The sequence below is a fragment of the Brassica oleracea genome, chromosome C4 (assembly GCF_000695525.1).
Source record: "Brassica oleracea var. oleracea cultivar TO1000 chromosome C4, BOL, whole genome shotgun sequence".
NCBI classification, from domain to species: domain Eukaryota; kingdom Viridiplantae; phylum Streptophyta; class Magnoliopsida; order Brassicales; family Brassicaceae; genus Brassica; species Brassica oleracea.
The window spans coordinates 28603553-28618426 of NC_027751.1; the positions used below are offsets into that span (position 1 = coordinate 28603553).

At 36.4% G+C, this 14874-nt stretch overlaps 2 protein-coding genes and 3 pseudogenes across 2 annotated transcripts; 4 read left to right on the plus strand and 1 right to left on the minus strand.

Moving 5' to 3' along the window:
• Positions 1-821: 821 nt before the first annotated feature.
• On the plus strand, positions 822-3062 carry LOC106338577 (annotated as a pseudogene).
• A 1408-nt stretch (positions 3063-4470) lies between these two features.
• LOC106340925 lies at positions 4471-5467 on the plus strand (annotated as a pseudogene).
• A 2106-nt stretch (positions 5468-7573) lies between these two features.
• Positions 7574-8580, plus strand: LOC106341013 (annotated as a pseudogene).
• A 1304-nt stretch (positions 8581-9884) lies between these two features.
• Positions 9885-11189, plus strand: LOC106340664 (transcription factor ORG2-like). The gene is made up of 2 exons (XM_013779507.1): positions 9885-10287; positions 10700-11189. The coding sequence occupies exons 1-2, from the start codon at positions 9973-9975 to the stop codon at positions 11150-11152; spliced, it is 768 nt and encodes a 255-aa protein (XP_013634961.1). The 5' UTR covers positions 9885-9972; the 3' UTR covers positions 11153-11189.
• Positions 11190-11334: 145 nt separating this feature from the next.
• On the minus strand, positions 11335-14663 carry LOC106340581 (phosphatidylinositol 4-phosphate 5-kinase 4-like). Its single transcript, XM_013779432.1, has 6 exons — positions 13237-14663; positions 12827-12994; positions 12592-12757; positions 12194-12504; positions 11706-11909; positions 11335-11623 (listed from the first exon to the last, which is right to left on the minus strand). Exons 1-6 carry the CDS (start codon positions 14445-14447, stop codon positions 11335-11337), a joined length of 2349 nt encoding a protein of 782 aa, XP_013634886.1. The 5' UTR covers positions 14448-14663.
• Positions 14664-14874: the final 211 nt, after the last annotated feature.

Below are 14874 nucleotides of genomic sequence, written 5' to 3' on the forward strand. Positions count from 1 at the left end.
ATATTTATATTTCTACTATTATAGTATGTATTTTTATATTTATTGATGATATATGAGTTATTATCATATTTCAAAAACTTATCAAAATTATAAATCAATACATGTCACAATTAGCTCCAGACCATGTCACCAGTGTTAGTAAGTAATGTCATCATTTTTTTTTCAAAACTAATATGGTTATAACACATATCAAATCACATCACAAGTAATGCATAGGATAACTAATCATACGTGTAGGTTGTCAAAAAGAAACTATTCATACGTTAAGGTTGTCAAAAAAGATAATCGAATTAAAATATATGCAACACTGAGAATAGTTATTGAAATAACTTTTTGTAATAAAAATTATTTCAATTTGCATGTATTTAAATTTGATTTGTTCATTCTAGATAAAAGATAACCAGATAAGACCAAAACTCATTTCTCTTGCCATAGGATGAGACTTGTGCCTGACGTTACAAGAGAAATATACTTGGCTATGTCAGATTTGGACACTTTTCTTTTTTTATACTCACGTTTCAGAAACTACAACCCTAAATAATAACAAAAGGGGAACTTTTTCCTAAAAATAAAAACGTTACATTAGATGATTCCACATATGGATTTCATTCACTGTATTCATATTTTACAGCTGACACTTCGACAGAAATGGCAATACGTGTATATCGTTTCTGCATCCACAAAACAAAGAAATATCTACACTCCTTTGTCCATTTTCGTCTGATTTATATAACTATTGTCACGTTGATCATGTAAGCTGATAACAGCTAGTGTTACACACGTCTCTTCAACCATCATATTTGTCTGTGGTAAAAAACAAAATGCCGATTAGTGAGAAACTTCCGACTTGGGCCGTTGTTCCGGCTGTTTTTGCCGTCTTTTCCGTAATTTCCTATCAGATCCTAATCGCGCCGGACAATTTGAACGGCACCAAAAATGTATTGTCGATGGCTAAGACCATACCACTTCCTGTCGATGGACCAGAGAGCATTGAGTGGGATCCGCAAGGAGGAGGTCCTTATGCTGCTGTTGTGGACGGCCGTATTCTCAAGTGGCGTGGAGATGGTCTCGGTTGGGCTGAGCTCGCATACACATCTCCTCACAGGTTTTTACGTACAACGTTTATTAGAGCGCACCAACACATGCATAGTGATCAAATAATTTAAGCAAACAAAACAATTTGTTTAATTATTTATTTTGTTTTCTTTAGAGGACAATGAGGATTTTACTGTACTGTTCTGGAGCCTTTTCATATTTTTTCTTTCTACCCAATAAAATTAGAAAGAATTTTTTTATATATTTATACTTTTATCTGCGAAGTGATTTTCGATTCTGAAATATTATACTTTTAATGAATTTTTATATATAATTAAAATGAATTTTATATTAATAATATTATATTTCTATGGTATATTAGATAATTGATTACACATTAATTTAATAAAAATTTCAAAACTAAAAATACATATTTAAAAAATAATTCTTATATATTGTGTTGTTATCTAGAAATACAATTTTCTATTATAAAAAATTTAAAATTTAAATATAAAAAAAATTATAATTAAATATTAATCAAGCAAAAATGTTTGTATAAAGATATTTCTAAAATATTTCTAATATGTGAGTGATTTAAAAAAATTAACACGATAATAAGCATATATATTTTAGTGAAAAACTTGTTATATATAATGATTTGATTTTTGACAACTTTTTGAAAACATTAATAATACTTTATTATGTTAATTTTTGAATTAGTTAAACATAAATTGATAAGTATTAGTAAGAAATCGCATGTGCGGGAAAACATTATATATATATATATATATGTTTACAGTTTACACTATGGAAGTTTTTTTAATAATAACAATGATGTATTATCCATGTTGTACGTAGAGGGAACTGTTCACGGCATGAAGTAGTACCTACATGTGGAAGGCCACTAGGACTTAGTTTCGAGAAGAAAACAGGAGACTTGTACATCTGTGATGGTTACATCGGGGTCATGAAGGTTGGGCCAGAAGGAGGCTTGGCTGAGTTGGTAGTGGACCAGGCTGAAGGTCGCAAAGTAATGTTTGCGAACCAGATGGATATTGACGAAGAGGAAGATGTCTTCTACTTCAATGACAGTAGTGACAAGTATCATTTCAGGTATGTTTTAGGCTTTACCAAACTTATATATATGCACTTAGGATCAACCAATTTTCGAAATGTTTTACCTAACTTATTGTGTTACCTAATGTTTAAGCTTTACTTAACGTTTTAATCTGTTTTTTTTCTCCAAGAAACACAAACTTTCGTAGTTTTATTTTTTCATTTTCAATCTATAAATAACAAATAAATGGATAGAAGTTGTAGGCTGTTTCCGGTTGCATTTTAACAAAGTTTAATGTATACCTAAATTCTAACGCAAAACAAAATAGCGTTTGAACAATCTAAAATTTAAATCTAACTGTGATTTTTGCTGGTCAGAGATATATTTTACGTGATTGCCAACGGTGAGCGGCCAGGAAGAGTGATCAGATACAAAAAGAAGACGAAAGAGGCCAAGGTTGTCATGGACAATCTCCGTTGTAACAACGGTTTGGCTCTAAACAAAGATAGATCCTTTCTTAATCTCATGTCAGTCTGCCACTGGCCTTGTCCATCGATATTGGATTTAAGGTCCTAAAGCTGGGACTCGTGATATCTTTGCCAAGGTTCCTGGTTATCCTGACAACATCCGTCTGACACCCATTGGTGATTTTTGGATTGGTATACACTGTAAGAAAAACTTACTAGGACGATTGGTTGTGAATAATCAGTGGTTAGGGAAGTTAGTTGAAAAGACGGTGAAGTTAGAGTTATTGATTGGGTTAGTGAACGGGTTTAAGCCGCATGGGGTGGCCGTGAAAATCTCCGGGGAGACGGGGGAGATAGTTGAGATACTTGAGGACAAAGAAGGGAAGACAATGCAGTATGTGAGTGAGGCTTATGAGAGAGATGATGGTAAGATATGGTTTGGGTCCGTTTTCACGCCTGCCGTATGGGTTCTTGATGTTAAGCTAGATGGGCTTCCAACGTAAAACCAATTGGTGATAAGTGGAGTGGTCCATCTATCTTATATATTACTTAGGATCCCTTCCAACTACCGATGTGGGACACTTTGTGTCTAATACTCCCCCTCGAGATGATGGCTCTTTGAGCGTCAATCTCGGAATGCTCGGGCAAGTATCGATAGACTAACTTTGAGCCAGATCGATGGATCGGGTTAGACTTCGTGGATCGGGCTCTGATACCATGTTAAACTAGATGGGCTTCCAACCTAAAACCAATTGGTTTTAGGTTGGAAGCCCATCTAGTTTAACATGGTATCAGAGCCGGATCCACGAAGTCTAACCCGATCCATCGATCTGGCTCAAAGTTAGTCTATCGATACTTGCCCGAGCATTCCGAGATTGACGCTCAAAGAGCCATCATCTCGAGGGGGCGTATTAGGGACAAAGGTCCCACATCGGTAGTTGGGAGGGATCTTTAGTAATATATAAGAAAGATGGGTCACTCCACTTATCACCAATTGGTTTTAGGTTGGAAGCCCATCTAGTTTAACACTTAATCGCAAGTGAGTGATTCCGTTTGTTGTATGTACTGTACAGAGTCATGTTTTGAAAGTTAAATGTCTCTTGTTTGTTGCTTGTATTAAAAAAAATAGACATGCTTGTAGAGTAGATCGATGCATCCATTGTACCATGTACAGTTTCAGTAACTAAATACTTCTGCAAGTATGACTTTTATGTTTCACACTTTCCTGAGTTTCATCTGCTCTTTGTTTCTGCTCAAACATAGTTGCTCCTCTTCTTCTTACCGTACCTCTCTTGTCTCTCCTTTCTCTTGTTTACTTTGTTCCCATTATCCCATACGGCCTCACCATCGCAGAGAATAAAGATGCTAACACAAATGTACAACGCTGGATGTGAATACATACAGAAAGGGTTTTAAAAGTAACTGAATATAGTATTCTTTTATAGGCCCATCGTGTTTAAATCAAGCCTATTAAAGGGTTTTGATAGGCCCAACAACTTGCTTATGTATAGGCTTACAACATTAGAATTGTTTGGCTGAACCTTCTTCCACCTGATTTCCACGAGCCTCCAACACTTTCTTGAGGCTGTGTCATCTTTCAGTATGTGAACTCTAATTCTTTAGTGCAAATGAGTGTACTCTTAATGCCTGCAATATTATTATTAATTGTGACTGGACATAGCTCTCGCGTGGTACGTAGACTCTGGCGTGTGCCCACTAACGTCCTGAGATCCAAATATTTCTCTTTATAGTATCGGTAAGTCGTATAACACTTCGGAAACACTTATTATATGGTTTCTTAAATTTTATTTAACAATAGAGATTTATTTGTTTATTTTATCCTATTATCCGGATATAAATATATTCTACAATTATATCTCCACCTATAGTTCAGGGAAGTCCCAGCTTCAAGAGAAAACATAATCTTAATTAGAACTTGTCATTAATCAAACAAAAATGTGTGCATTAGTCCCTCCAGTGTTCCCAAACTTTGGGTGGCCGTCGACAGGAGAGTACGAGAATTACTACCTGGCCGTAGAGAACCTCGACGACTTTACGTTTCTTGATTTTCCGGCATCAGAGACATGGAGTGGAACATCATCAGGAGATTCAGGAAATGTTGGGGGTCTCTGTTCAGTCCGAGGGGAATGGGGTTGTAACCAAGAAGCTTAATCACAATGCTAGTGAGCGTGTCCGTCGCAAGAAGATCAACTCTTTGTTCTCATCTCTCCGTTCATGTCTTCCAGCTTCTGATCAAACGGTAAGTAGCTACTCCGCTATATCATCTATTAATCAGTTTCACCTCAAAACCAAATAGCAATAATTAAATAATTAGTCTGCTCATTACATTATTTTTATGTGATATTTATAATACGCTTGTCCATACATCTAATACCATTTAGAGGAAGAATATTGAATTAACTCCTTTTTCTTTAATTTCTTTCTTGCAAAAGAAGCTAAGTATTCCTCAGACGGTTTCTCGGAGCTTGAAGTACATTCCAGAGCTGCAAGAGCAAGTGAAGAAGCTAATACAAAAGAAGGATGAACTCTTGGTGCGAGTATCAGGTCAAAAAGCCATTGAACATTACGTTGAGCCGCAGCCAAAGGCCGTTGCACGTTACGTCTCGACCATTTCTGCGACTAAGCTTGGAGACAACGAATTGATGGTCCAAATCTCATCGTCCAGGAATCATAACTTTTCGATATCTAATGTGTTGAGTGGGTTAGAAGAAGATGGGTTTGTTCTTGTGGATGTTTCATCTTCAAGGTCTCAAGGAGAAAGGCTCTTCTACACTTTGCATCTTCAAATGGGAAATAAACATAATTACAAACTGACGTGCGAAGAGCTAAGCCAGAGAATGTTATACTTGTATGAGGAATGTGGAAACTCGTTTAGATGATAATTTGTTCATGTTTTTTAGTTATGTCATCCGTTTCTCAACATCTAACATTCATGTAGTCGAGTTGTTTCGTTTATTTTTCTTGTTGATGTCAATGATCAGTCATTATTACATTTACTTGCTATTGAATATTGATTACTATGAAATTCATGCCATAGCTGAAAACTTTTATTTTTGTCTAAACTTGAGTCTTTGGGTGCCCAACTTTTTGTCGTCTTCTACTCTTTGTTTATGTATTTTAAATTGTTTATATATTGATGCTTGGCTCTATCCGGTGCCGGTGATAATACTATTAGGAGATGGTCCTGACATTTGAAGGGTACGTTAGGAAACATAAGAGTACATGATAAAAGAGAAGGCATGGTTATCCATTGATCTTGGAGTTTATATATATAAAAGTAATATAAAAGTACACATTGGCCAGGTTAGGGAACATTACTTTTCAAAAAAAGGTTAGAGAACATTAGAATACGGTTTTTGGTGATGGGGTTTCTTTATCAGAGATTTCTGGCGTGTTAACCTCGGTTCTCTCTTGACCATTCTCCTCTGCCGAGGAGACACTGTTACCACCTTACCTTTTTCCTATGGAAATAGGTATTTCCTCGGTCTTGGTGCCGAGTGTATGCTTCAGTTTCCTCATCGGTTTGCCATCTTGCATAGCGGTCTCCACGGGACTTGAAGATGCAATCGAGATTACTTTGGTAGTTCTCGTAGATGAGGTCTGGACCTCAACGTCACATTATGTGACTATTCTCCAGCTGTTCGACTTTGTCGTGAAGGCTCTCCCGACGCATTCAAGCACCGTCTCGAATTCGCTGTCATCTTCGGTTGAAGACTTATCTTACTTAGCTTATTTATGCGTTGTATGTTATGCTTATGGACAAAGAGGATGGCTAATTCCCTTTTTCTATTGTACTGAACAAGATTGATTATGAATGAAAGAAACTTTGTGTTCAAAAAAAAAAAACATTAAAATACATGATAAAGAGAAGTCATGGTTATCCATTAGCATATTGCCAAACTATAAGAAAAAAATGAAAAAAATTGAATCAGAAAAGTAACATTCTCATGTTTAACAGAAAAAGACGATGTCACAAAATGTTTGTCATTCCTTTTTATTTCTTTTTTATTTTACCATTTATAAAGAATAGTTTTTCCTTTTCATTCATTTTATTCTAGAGGATATAGAACAAATTTGTTTCTCTCCAAAATTGATGGGGATTAATTTTTTTTTCATTCCTATAATTTTATTCTTCTACATTCCCAATGTTCTTTTAATGGTCACCTGTTAGACCCTTAATTTATTTTCCTTCAAAATATTTTTTGAAAATTTCTTTTGTTGCAAAACACATCTATTCATTCTGTATATAACATGTTATCTCCGCTTTTTTTTTTTAATTGCCTTTTTAGTGTGACAAATTTATAACTTTTATTCTCATTTATTTGGCTTTTAAAAAAAATATTACAGGATCACAATTGTAGCTTCCGGAGTATTTATAGGGCCCCCAGTATATTATATTTATAATTTATCTAATGCGGGGGTCACAATAAGAATCTATGGAACCTCACTGATTTCACCTATACAATTTCCCGTTCTTGAAAGAATAACTAAACCAGAAACATCTATTAATTACGATAGACATCAAGTTGACCACAGCATTTATAAAGAATGGCTTTGTATTAAATATCGAGACCGCATTTAATTAAGATAAAGCTATTAAAAATTGAAATGCTTATGTATAGGCTTACATCATCAAGATGCTGTTGTATAGGCAGGCTTACCACAACCAAATTTCTGGGAGGAGAAAGGGAAAATCATCTTCCACCTGATTTCCACAAGCCTCCAACAATTTCTTAATGCTGACTCATATTTCAGTATGTAAAAAATCATCTTATTATAGTTTTAGTATTCGTCTTTAACTCCTACACAATATCTCCAATGGTGGCTGGACCTAGTGCATGCGTGGAACATAAACTCTTGAACGTGCCAACCTGTGCCCTACAGAGACCTACGTATTTTTCCTTGTAGTAAATATAAGTATAACACATACTTATATAAATAGTCTCATCTAATCAAATTGAAACTTCATTATATAGTTTGTTATATTTAACAACAGAGATTTATTTCTTAAATCCTTTATCCGCTATATAATCGGGAGACACTAATATTCCAGCTTCAATAGAAAACATAAGCTATAAACTTGTCTCCAATTAAGCAAACAAAATGTGTGCATTAGTCCCTCCATTTTTTCCTAACTTTGGGTGGCCGTCGACGGGTGAGTACGAGAGTTACTACCTGGCCGGAGAGAACCTCGACAACTGCACGTTTTTTTATTTTCCGGTACCAGAGACTTATAGAGTGGTTCATCAACGGAACAGCTTAGGGGTTTCTATTTCGTCGGCAGGAACTGGAATAGACAACAGTCCGGTCGTAAACAAGAAGCTTAAACACAATGCAAGCGAGCGTGACCGTCGCAAGAAGATCAACTCTTTGTTCTCATCTCTTTGTTCATGTCTTCCAGCCTCAGATCAATCGGTAAGTAGCTACTTCGATAAGATATATGTGTCTCTATATTATTTAGAGGAAAAATATAAAACTAACTATTTTTCTTTACTTTCTTGCAGAAGAAGTTAAGTATTCCCCAAACGGTTTCTAGGAGCTTGAAGCACATACTGGAGCTGCAGGAGGAAGTGAAGAAGCTGATACAAAAGAAGGAAGAACTCTTGTTGCGAGTATCCGGTCAAAGAGCCATTGAGCAGCAACCAAAGGTGGTTGCGCATTATATGTCTCGACCGTGTCTGCGACTAGGCTTGGAGACCATGAAATGATGGTCCAAATCTCATCGTCCAAGATTCATAACTTTTCGATATCTAATGTGTTAAGTGGGTTAGAAGAAGATGGGATTGTTCTTGTGGATGTTTCATTGTCAAGGTCTCAAGGAGAAAGGGTTTTCTACACTTTGCATCTCCAAGTGGACAATATTGATAATGACAAGCTGAATTGCACTGAGTTGAGTCAGATGATGTTGTACTTGTATGAGGAATGTGGGAACTCATACTAGAGGATAACTTGTTCTTGTTTCTTTTAGTTATGTCGTCCCTTTCTCTTGAACATCTAACATTCTTGACCAAAGCATTGTAATCGAGTTGTTTCGGTTTACTATGCAAATCATATTACAACAATAAACTTTTTCTTTTTTTTCTACATTTCGATCCAAACATATCACCGGTCACAAATACTAATATTTAGTTTGGCTGACAAGACTTGTAAACTAGTAGTAATTTAATAAACCCAATTAATTTTCTTAAAATTTAAAATGTACTATCACTAAATAATAATTAAAATTTATAGAAAACATAAAAATATATACTTGTAAACAGATTTTTTCTATTTTTTTTATCAACAAAGTTGTTACATATTAATAAAATGTTATTAAGCGTATCTCAGATAGTAATGCTTAAATAGATAGTTGTGTTTAGGCTTGGCTATTTCGGGTATCAATTCGGTTCAGTTCGGACATTTTGGATATCGCATAGTTCAGATGGGGGCTAAAAGATCGAATTAATAACTTATTTATTTTCGGTTCGGATTTGGTTCTGATTGTTTTGGGTTAGATTCGTTGTAGATAATTAAATTAGTAAGGAAAAATACCATATAAAAAAAAAGAATTTGGTTATCTTTGGTTCCGATTTGGTTCCTAAATACCCGAACCCGGCCCGGACCTGATATGGACCCGAAAAATCACGGGTTTTTTAATTATAGACTCGAACCGACCCGGACCCGAGAAGAACCGACCCGAACCCGACTTGGAAATTTCTAAGTACCTATTGAGTCTAAATATTTAGGATCCAAAAGACCCGGACCCGAAAGGAACCGGTCCGAACCCGACCCGAAGACCCGAACGCCCATGCCTAGTTTATACATCTGCCATCAAGTTGTAACTGATAAATATTATAATGGCTTTGTTGTATTAAATAACGAAATCTGGATTTGTTTATGATAAAAAAATTCGAAATGCTTACCAATAGGCTTACACCATGAAAATGCTTATGTATAGGCTTACAACATCGAAAACGATTGGGACGAGGACGACGCCGAAAGCATCTTTCCACCTGATTTCCACGAGCCACCAACAATTTCTCTAAGCTGAGTCATCTTTCAGTATGCAAATAATAATCTTAGTAGAGTTTTAAAACATGTAATGCTCGTGTTTGGGTTTTTTTACAATATTATCTATTCGTGACTGGTCCTACTTCTGTGTGGAACATAGGCTCTGGCTCGTGTCAACATGTGCCATCTATGGAGACCTAGATAATTCTTTTTATAGTATGAGAAGTCGTTGTCTTAACGAATAAAACATACTCCTATTATATAGTTCCTTGATTAATAATTAAAACATATATTTTATTTCTTTAACCCTTTGCCCGTATACATATACGGGACTCAATAATCTTCCAATCGAAACAGCTTCAAGAGATAGAAATTCTAAAAATATCATTAATTAAACCAAAAATGTGTGCATTAGTCCCTCCACTGTTCCCCGACTTTGGGTGGCCGTCGACGGCAGGTTACGAGAGCTACTACCTCGGCGGAGAAAACCTCAACAACGACATGTTTCTTGATTTTCCGGTTGTGGAAACTTATGGAGTATTGGCTCATCATCAGAACAGCTTAGGAGTTTCTGTTTCGTCGGAGGGAAATGGAATAGACAACAACCCGGTTGTTAAAAAGAAGCTTAATCACAATGCTAGTGAGCGTGACCGTCGCAAGAAGATCAACTCTTTGTTTGCATCTCTCCGCTCATGTCTTCCAACCTCAGATCAATCGGTAAATAACTTTTCTAATATGTCCATTATGTTTTATGTTTTGGAATTTCTAAGATAATATGTTAGGAATCTTACAGTGAGATAAGACCTACAGTGATATATACAAAGAATATCAAATATACTAACCATAAAACGGTAATTTCTTAAAGTTGTATATATACCTTGGCTAAAGAGTCGTAAATTTATTCACATAATCAGTACAAACCATAAAACGGTAATGGCCTCAATCAAGTTTTAAATTATCTGGCTTTCTTCATGTTTGATTTGGGCTTGTTAACAACATTTAACATATCGATTAATTTTAAGTTGGATCTCCATTAAACTTAACAGATTGAATAACTACGTTTTGCATTTGCATCTAAACCATTTAAAAGAAGAATGCTAAGATCCCTTTTTCCTTTACTTTCTTGCAGAAAAAGCTAAGCATTTCAGCCACCGTTTCACGAAGCTTGAAGTACATACCAGAGTTGCAAGAGCAAGTGAAGAAGTTATTACAAAAGAAGGAAGAACTCTTGGTTCGAGTATCAGGTCAACGAGACATTGAACTTTACGTTAAGCCACAACCAAAGGCAATTGCAAGTTATGTCTCCACTGTTTCCGCGACTAGGCTTGGAGACAACGAAGTGATGGTCCAAATCTCATCATCCAAGATTCATAACTTCTCGATATCTAAAGTGTTAACTGGGTTAGAAGAAGATGGTTTTGTTCTTGTGGATGTTTCATCTTCAAGGTCTCAAGGGGAAAGGCTTTTCTACACTTTGCATCTTCAAGTAGAAAATATGGATGATCATTACAAAATGAATTGCGAAGAGTTAAGTGAAAGGATGTTGTACTTGTACGAGGAATGTGAAAATTCATTTAGGTGATTAATTCATATAACTGTTGTACATAGTTTATTATAAAATCAGCATAACTTATAAATTATATTAAAAAAAATGTAGTGGCTGCAAGGCAGCGAGTATATATATATATATATATATACCTAAGCCTTTATTTCTTGACCCACAAGTAACCTTGAGAAGGCTAGAAACATAGGAGATGAAAAGTTTCAATCGTCCTCAGTGAAGACCTTGAAGATGAAATCACGGAAACGTCTAGAGTACAGCCTCGGATCAACGGCTGAGATTGAAGTAGGATCGTACTGGATGCTCTTGTAAGCGTGTTCAAGTTTCTTGCTGATATCGTAATCTTGAAGAATGTCTATGATTCCAAAGATCATGACAACCTCGTAATACTCTCCTGTTGGTTCCCCAACTAGCTGGAGCTCACTGTCGCTCCTTCTCATTGTCCTCTCTGCTCGAGCCGGCATGTTTCCTCCAAGTCTTATGCTAGCCCACCTACAACAATTAACCCATTTCTTGAACTCAAAAAGTTATTTTTCTAAGTATGTGTTCAACTTTTTATTGTGTGTTTACGTACCTTGTGGGATCAGATAGGAGCTGATCCACGTCTGCTCTGGAGAGACGAGGGGCTGTTTCATCTTCAAACTCACCAATAGGCGTGCGAGCTCCAGAAGGAATCAGCTCTCCAGCCACTGATGCTTCTCTGAAATGAATCCCAACCAAAAGACTATAGTCCATTATCCTTTCCTGTTCTAGAAACTCACAATCTTTATCCACTTGCCTGAAAACAATAACAACAATGGTCATATAAGGAAACTGGTCAACGTAAAGAAATGGGTTAGTATCAGTGTTCTATGCGGATGCCTACGCCCATGCGCTATGGTCAAACATACGACTTCATGTTATATAGTGTTTTACGCCGATTCATATGAATAGTATACGGCATGTGTGGATGTTTAGGCGGATTTAAACATTTATATTTAAAAATTAAAAACATTAACATAGTTATATATTTTATAAATATTATTTATTATTATTCATAATACAAACTTATGTTCTTCTAACCTGGTGAATTCTTGGAACCAAGCTTTCTGTAGTCTGAAAATGAAATTCAGATCAAGATCTTTCAAGATTGTGTTTGAGTTGATTTGAGATTCAGGTTTGTCAGTTGTACGACCAAGAGAAGATCCTTTTAGATCAAAGCGTCTGTGGATAGAGTACTCGGAACAGAACAGGTTTCCCATAATAACGAACCGCACCTTCTTTTGGATTGTTCCAGTCAATTTCACACAGTGTAGACCATAGAATTTAATCACCAAAGTGTTCTCAAATGCTCGAACATGGTTGTAGTAAGCTGCAAGCATTCTCAGAAACACCTACATCATCATAATTCAAGAAATCAGTTAGTAGTTGTAGCAGTCACCCATTCTTCATCTGGTAACTTCAAGAAGAAGCAAACTCACTTTAGTTTCAGACTTCTTCATTGTCTTTATCATATAACGATCATCATTTGTTAAGTAGAAAAACATTCCACTTTTACCAGGTGATGATAGCTCCCTAAGGGCATCATTACCGCATAACGATAACATGTAATCAGCTGGATCTACTTTGAATAGCTTCCTCAAGCTCCTGAAGATAGATGAATTAGCATAAAACATAGTGTAAGAATATGTAGAGTCTAGTGTTGTGTTTTCTCACCTGAAAACTAATGGACAATAGTCTTTCCATTTGAACTCAGTAGATTGGTGAGGAGGTGTGTATTTGGTTCCTTCTGGTGGAAACCTTGTCCACACCTTCTCCTTTGGATCAAAAGCTGAATGCTTAAGATCAAGAGACACAACAGGAGCTTGTTTCCCAACAGCATGTCTGCTTAATTAAACCATTAAATATCAAGAAGGATTCAATGGTCATAACTGGTGACCAGAGCCGATTCTGAGGATAGACAAATGAAACATTGGTCTATAGCCTCCAAAATTAAGAATTGTTTTTGCATAAACATAGACTTCTAAATTTTTATTAAAAAATGGAATAAAAACTCTTATTAAATTGTATATAACCCCAAAAATCTCAAGACCCGTTTTGCTGGTGAGGAGGTGAAGTAAGATTACCTGATTCCAAGCTGTAGATTAAGCATAAGATCATAATTTCGATGACCTTTCGATATCGTCTCACCTTGCTTCTTCCCTGCCCTTGGCAATCTCATAGGCACAGGGCTAGGTTTCAAGCTTTGAATGAAGCCTTCAGCCTCAAGTCTCATTATTTCAGCATCTAAATCTCTTCTTGTGTTGAAATCAATATCAGCAGCGCCCTCACCGCTCTCACTTCCCCACATATTCATCTTCTCAAACGCTCTATCTAAACCAACACTCACCCTCCCATCAACTGAGATCCTCCTCGGCTTCTCTACACGCTTGGAAGAGTTCCAAACAGAGAGCTTCTTTTGTGAAGGCAACACAGGAACTCTCTCACCACTGCATATCGTGTACTCACTTAGATTGTTAAACACGTCCTTAGGATCCCACTCAAGGTTCCTTTCGTTCTCTGGTGGATGATAAGTACCGTTCATTTCTTCCGGGTCTTTAGACCAATGACCAACGTAGAAACTCCCATCATCCCATTTGAAAGTTCCGTTTCCACTAGGGAAGCCATCGTCCCAAAACCCATCGTATCTACTACCATCCGACCAAACAAAAGTACCTTTGCCACAAATGGAACCGTTCTTCCATTCACCAATGTAATAACTCTCATCTCTCCAACGATACTTTCCTTGAGCTTCTTGCAACCCCCTCCTCCATTCACCATCATACACATCTCCATTTGCAAAACTCTTGATCCCATGTCCATGTTTTAGGTTCATCACCCACTGACCTCTATAAGTATCTCCACTAGGACCTGTGTAAGTCCCAGTCCCATCCATGTACCCGCTTTTGAACTCTCCTTCATATGTTGCACCAGAAGGCCAACCAAACTTCCCTTTCCCCATAGTCTTTCCGTTGTACCATTCACCAATGTACGTGCAACCATCTGTCCATAGATACTTACCGTGACCGTGGGGGAAACTATCATACCATTGACCTGTGTAATAGTCTCCATTAGGAAGTACTTTCTCTGCATGGTACATTTCACCTGTGCTGCTCTCATCATCATTCTCATTCGTTGTTGAAGTTTCATCATCTGTTTGTGGAGCTACAGATACTGTCCCAAAAATGTTGTTTGCTCGCTTCTTGGCTTGTTGGGTCTTTTTCATTGTCACCTCCCAAGCTTTTAGAACACAGCCTTGTTCCTTGCTCATTTTCTTTTTCTTTTTTTCTAGAGACATGTATATATCCTAGAAGAAAACCTAAGGAAACATATTTGTTCTTGTCTAAACAACAAATCCTATAGATGTACACGTACACAAGAGAAGACAAACTGTAAACCTAACCATTCAATGAAAAGCAGCACGAATATTCAATTTAACTTATAAGTATGTGACTTCTTGTCTCCATTGTCATTTTATCATAGAAAAAAGAGGTTTTTTTTTTCTTTTTTGAGTTAATTACAACATTTTGGGAATGAATACTGCTCTGAACAATCAACCAAACCTAACAAATGGCCAAAAGAGTTAAGGGATCAAAACATCTCTCTCTCCGACTTTTCATCTTTTCTTGTCAAAGAAGTAACCGTTCATCTCCTCAAACCACTGAAAGCCTTCAAATTTAGAGAAACAATTCATGACCCATTTATTTCTATTCTTAGCATTTCCG

Bases quoted from the DNA above. Each gene is read 5' to 3' on its own strand.
- LOC106340664 (XM_013779507.1), top strand. From the start codon at position 9,973: ATGTGTGCATTAGTCCCTCCACTGTTCCCCGACTTTGGGTGGCCGTCG. The intron at 10,288-10,699 runs GTAAATAACTTT...ACTTTCTTGCAG, and splicing joins TTCCAACCTCAGATCAATCG to AAAAAGCTAAGCATTTCAGC.
- LOC106340581 (XM_013779432.1), bottom strand. From the start codon at position 14,447: ATGTCTCTAGAAAAAAAGAAAAAGAAAATGAGCAAGGAACAAGGCTGT. The intron at 12,995-13,236 runs GTAATCTTACTT...TTAATTAAGCAG, and splicing joins AATCTACAGCTTGGAATCAG to ACATGCTGTTGGGAAACAAG. The intron at 11,910-12,193 runs GTTAGAAGAACA...TATTGTTTTCAG, and splicing joins TGGTTCCAAGAATTCACCAG to GCAAGTGGATAAAGATTGTG.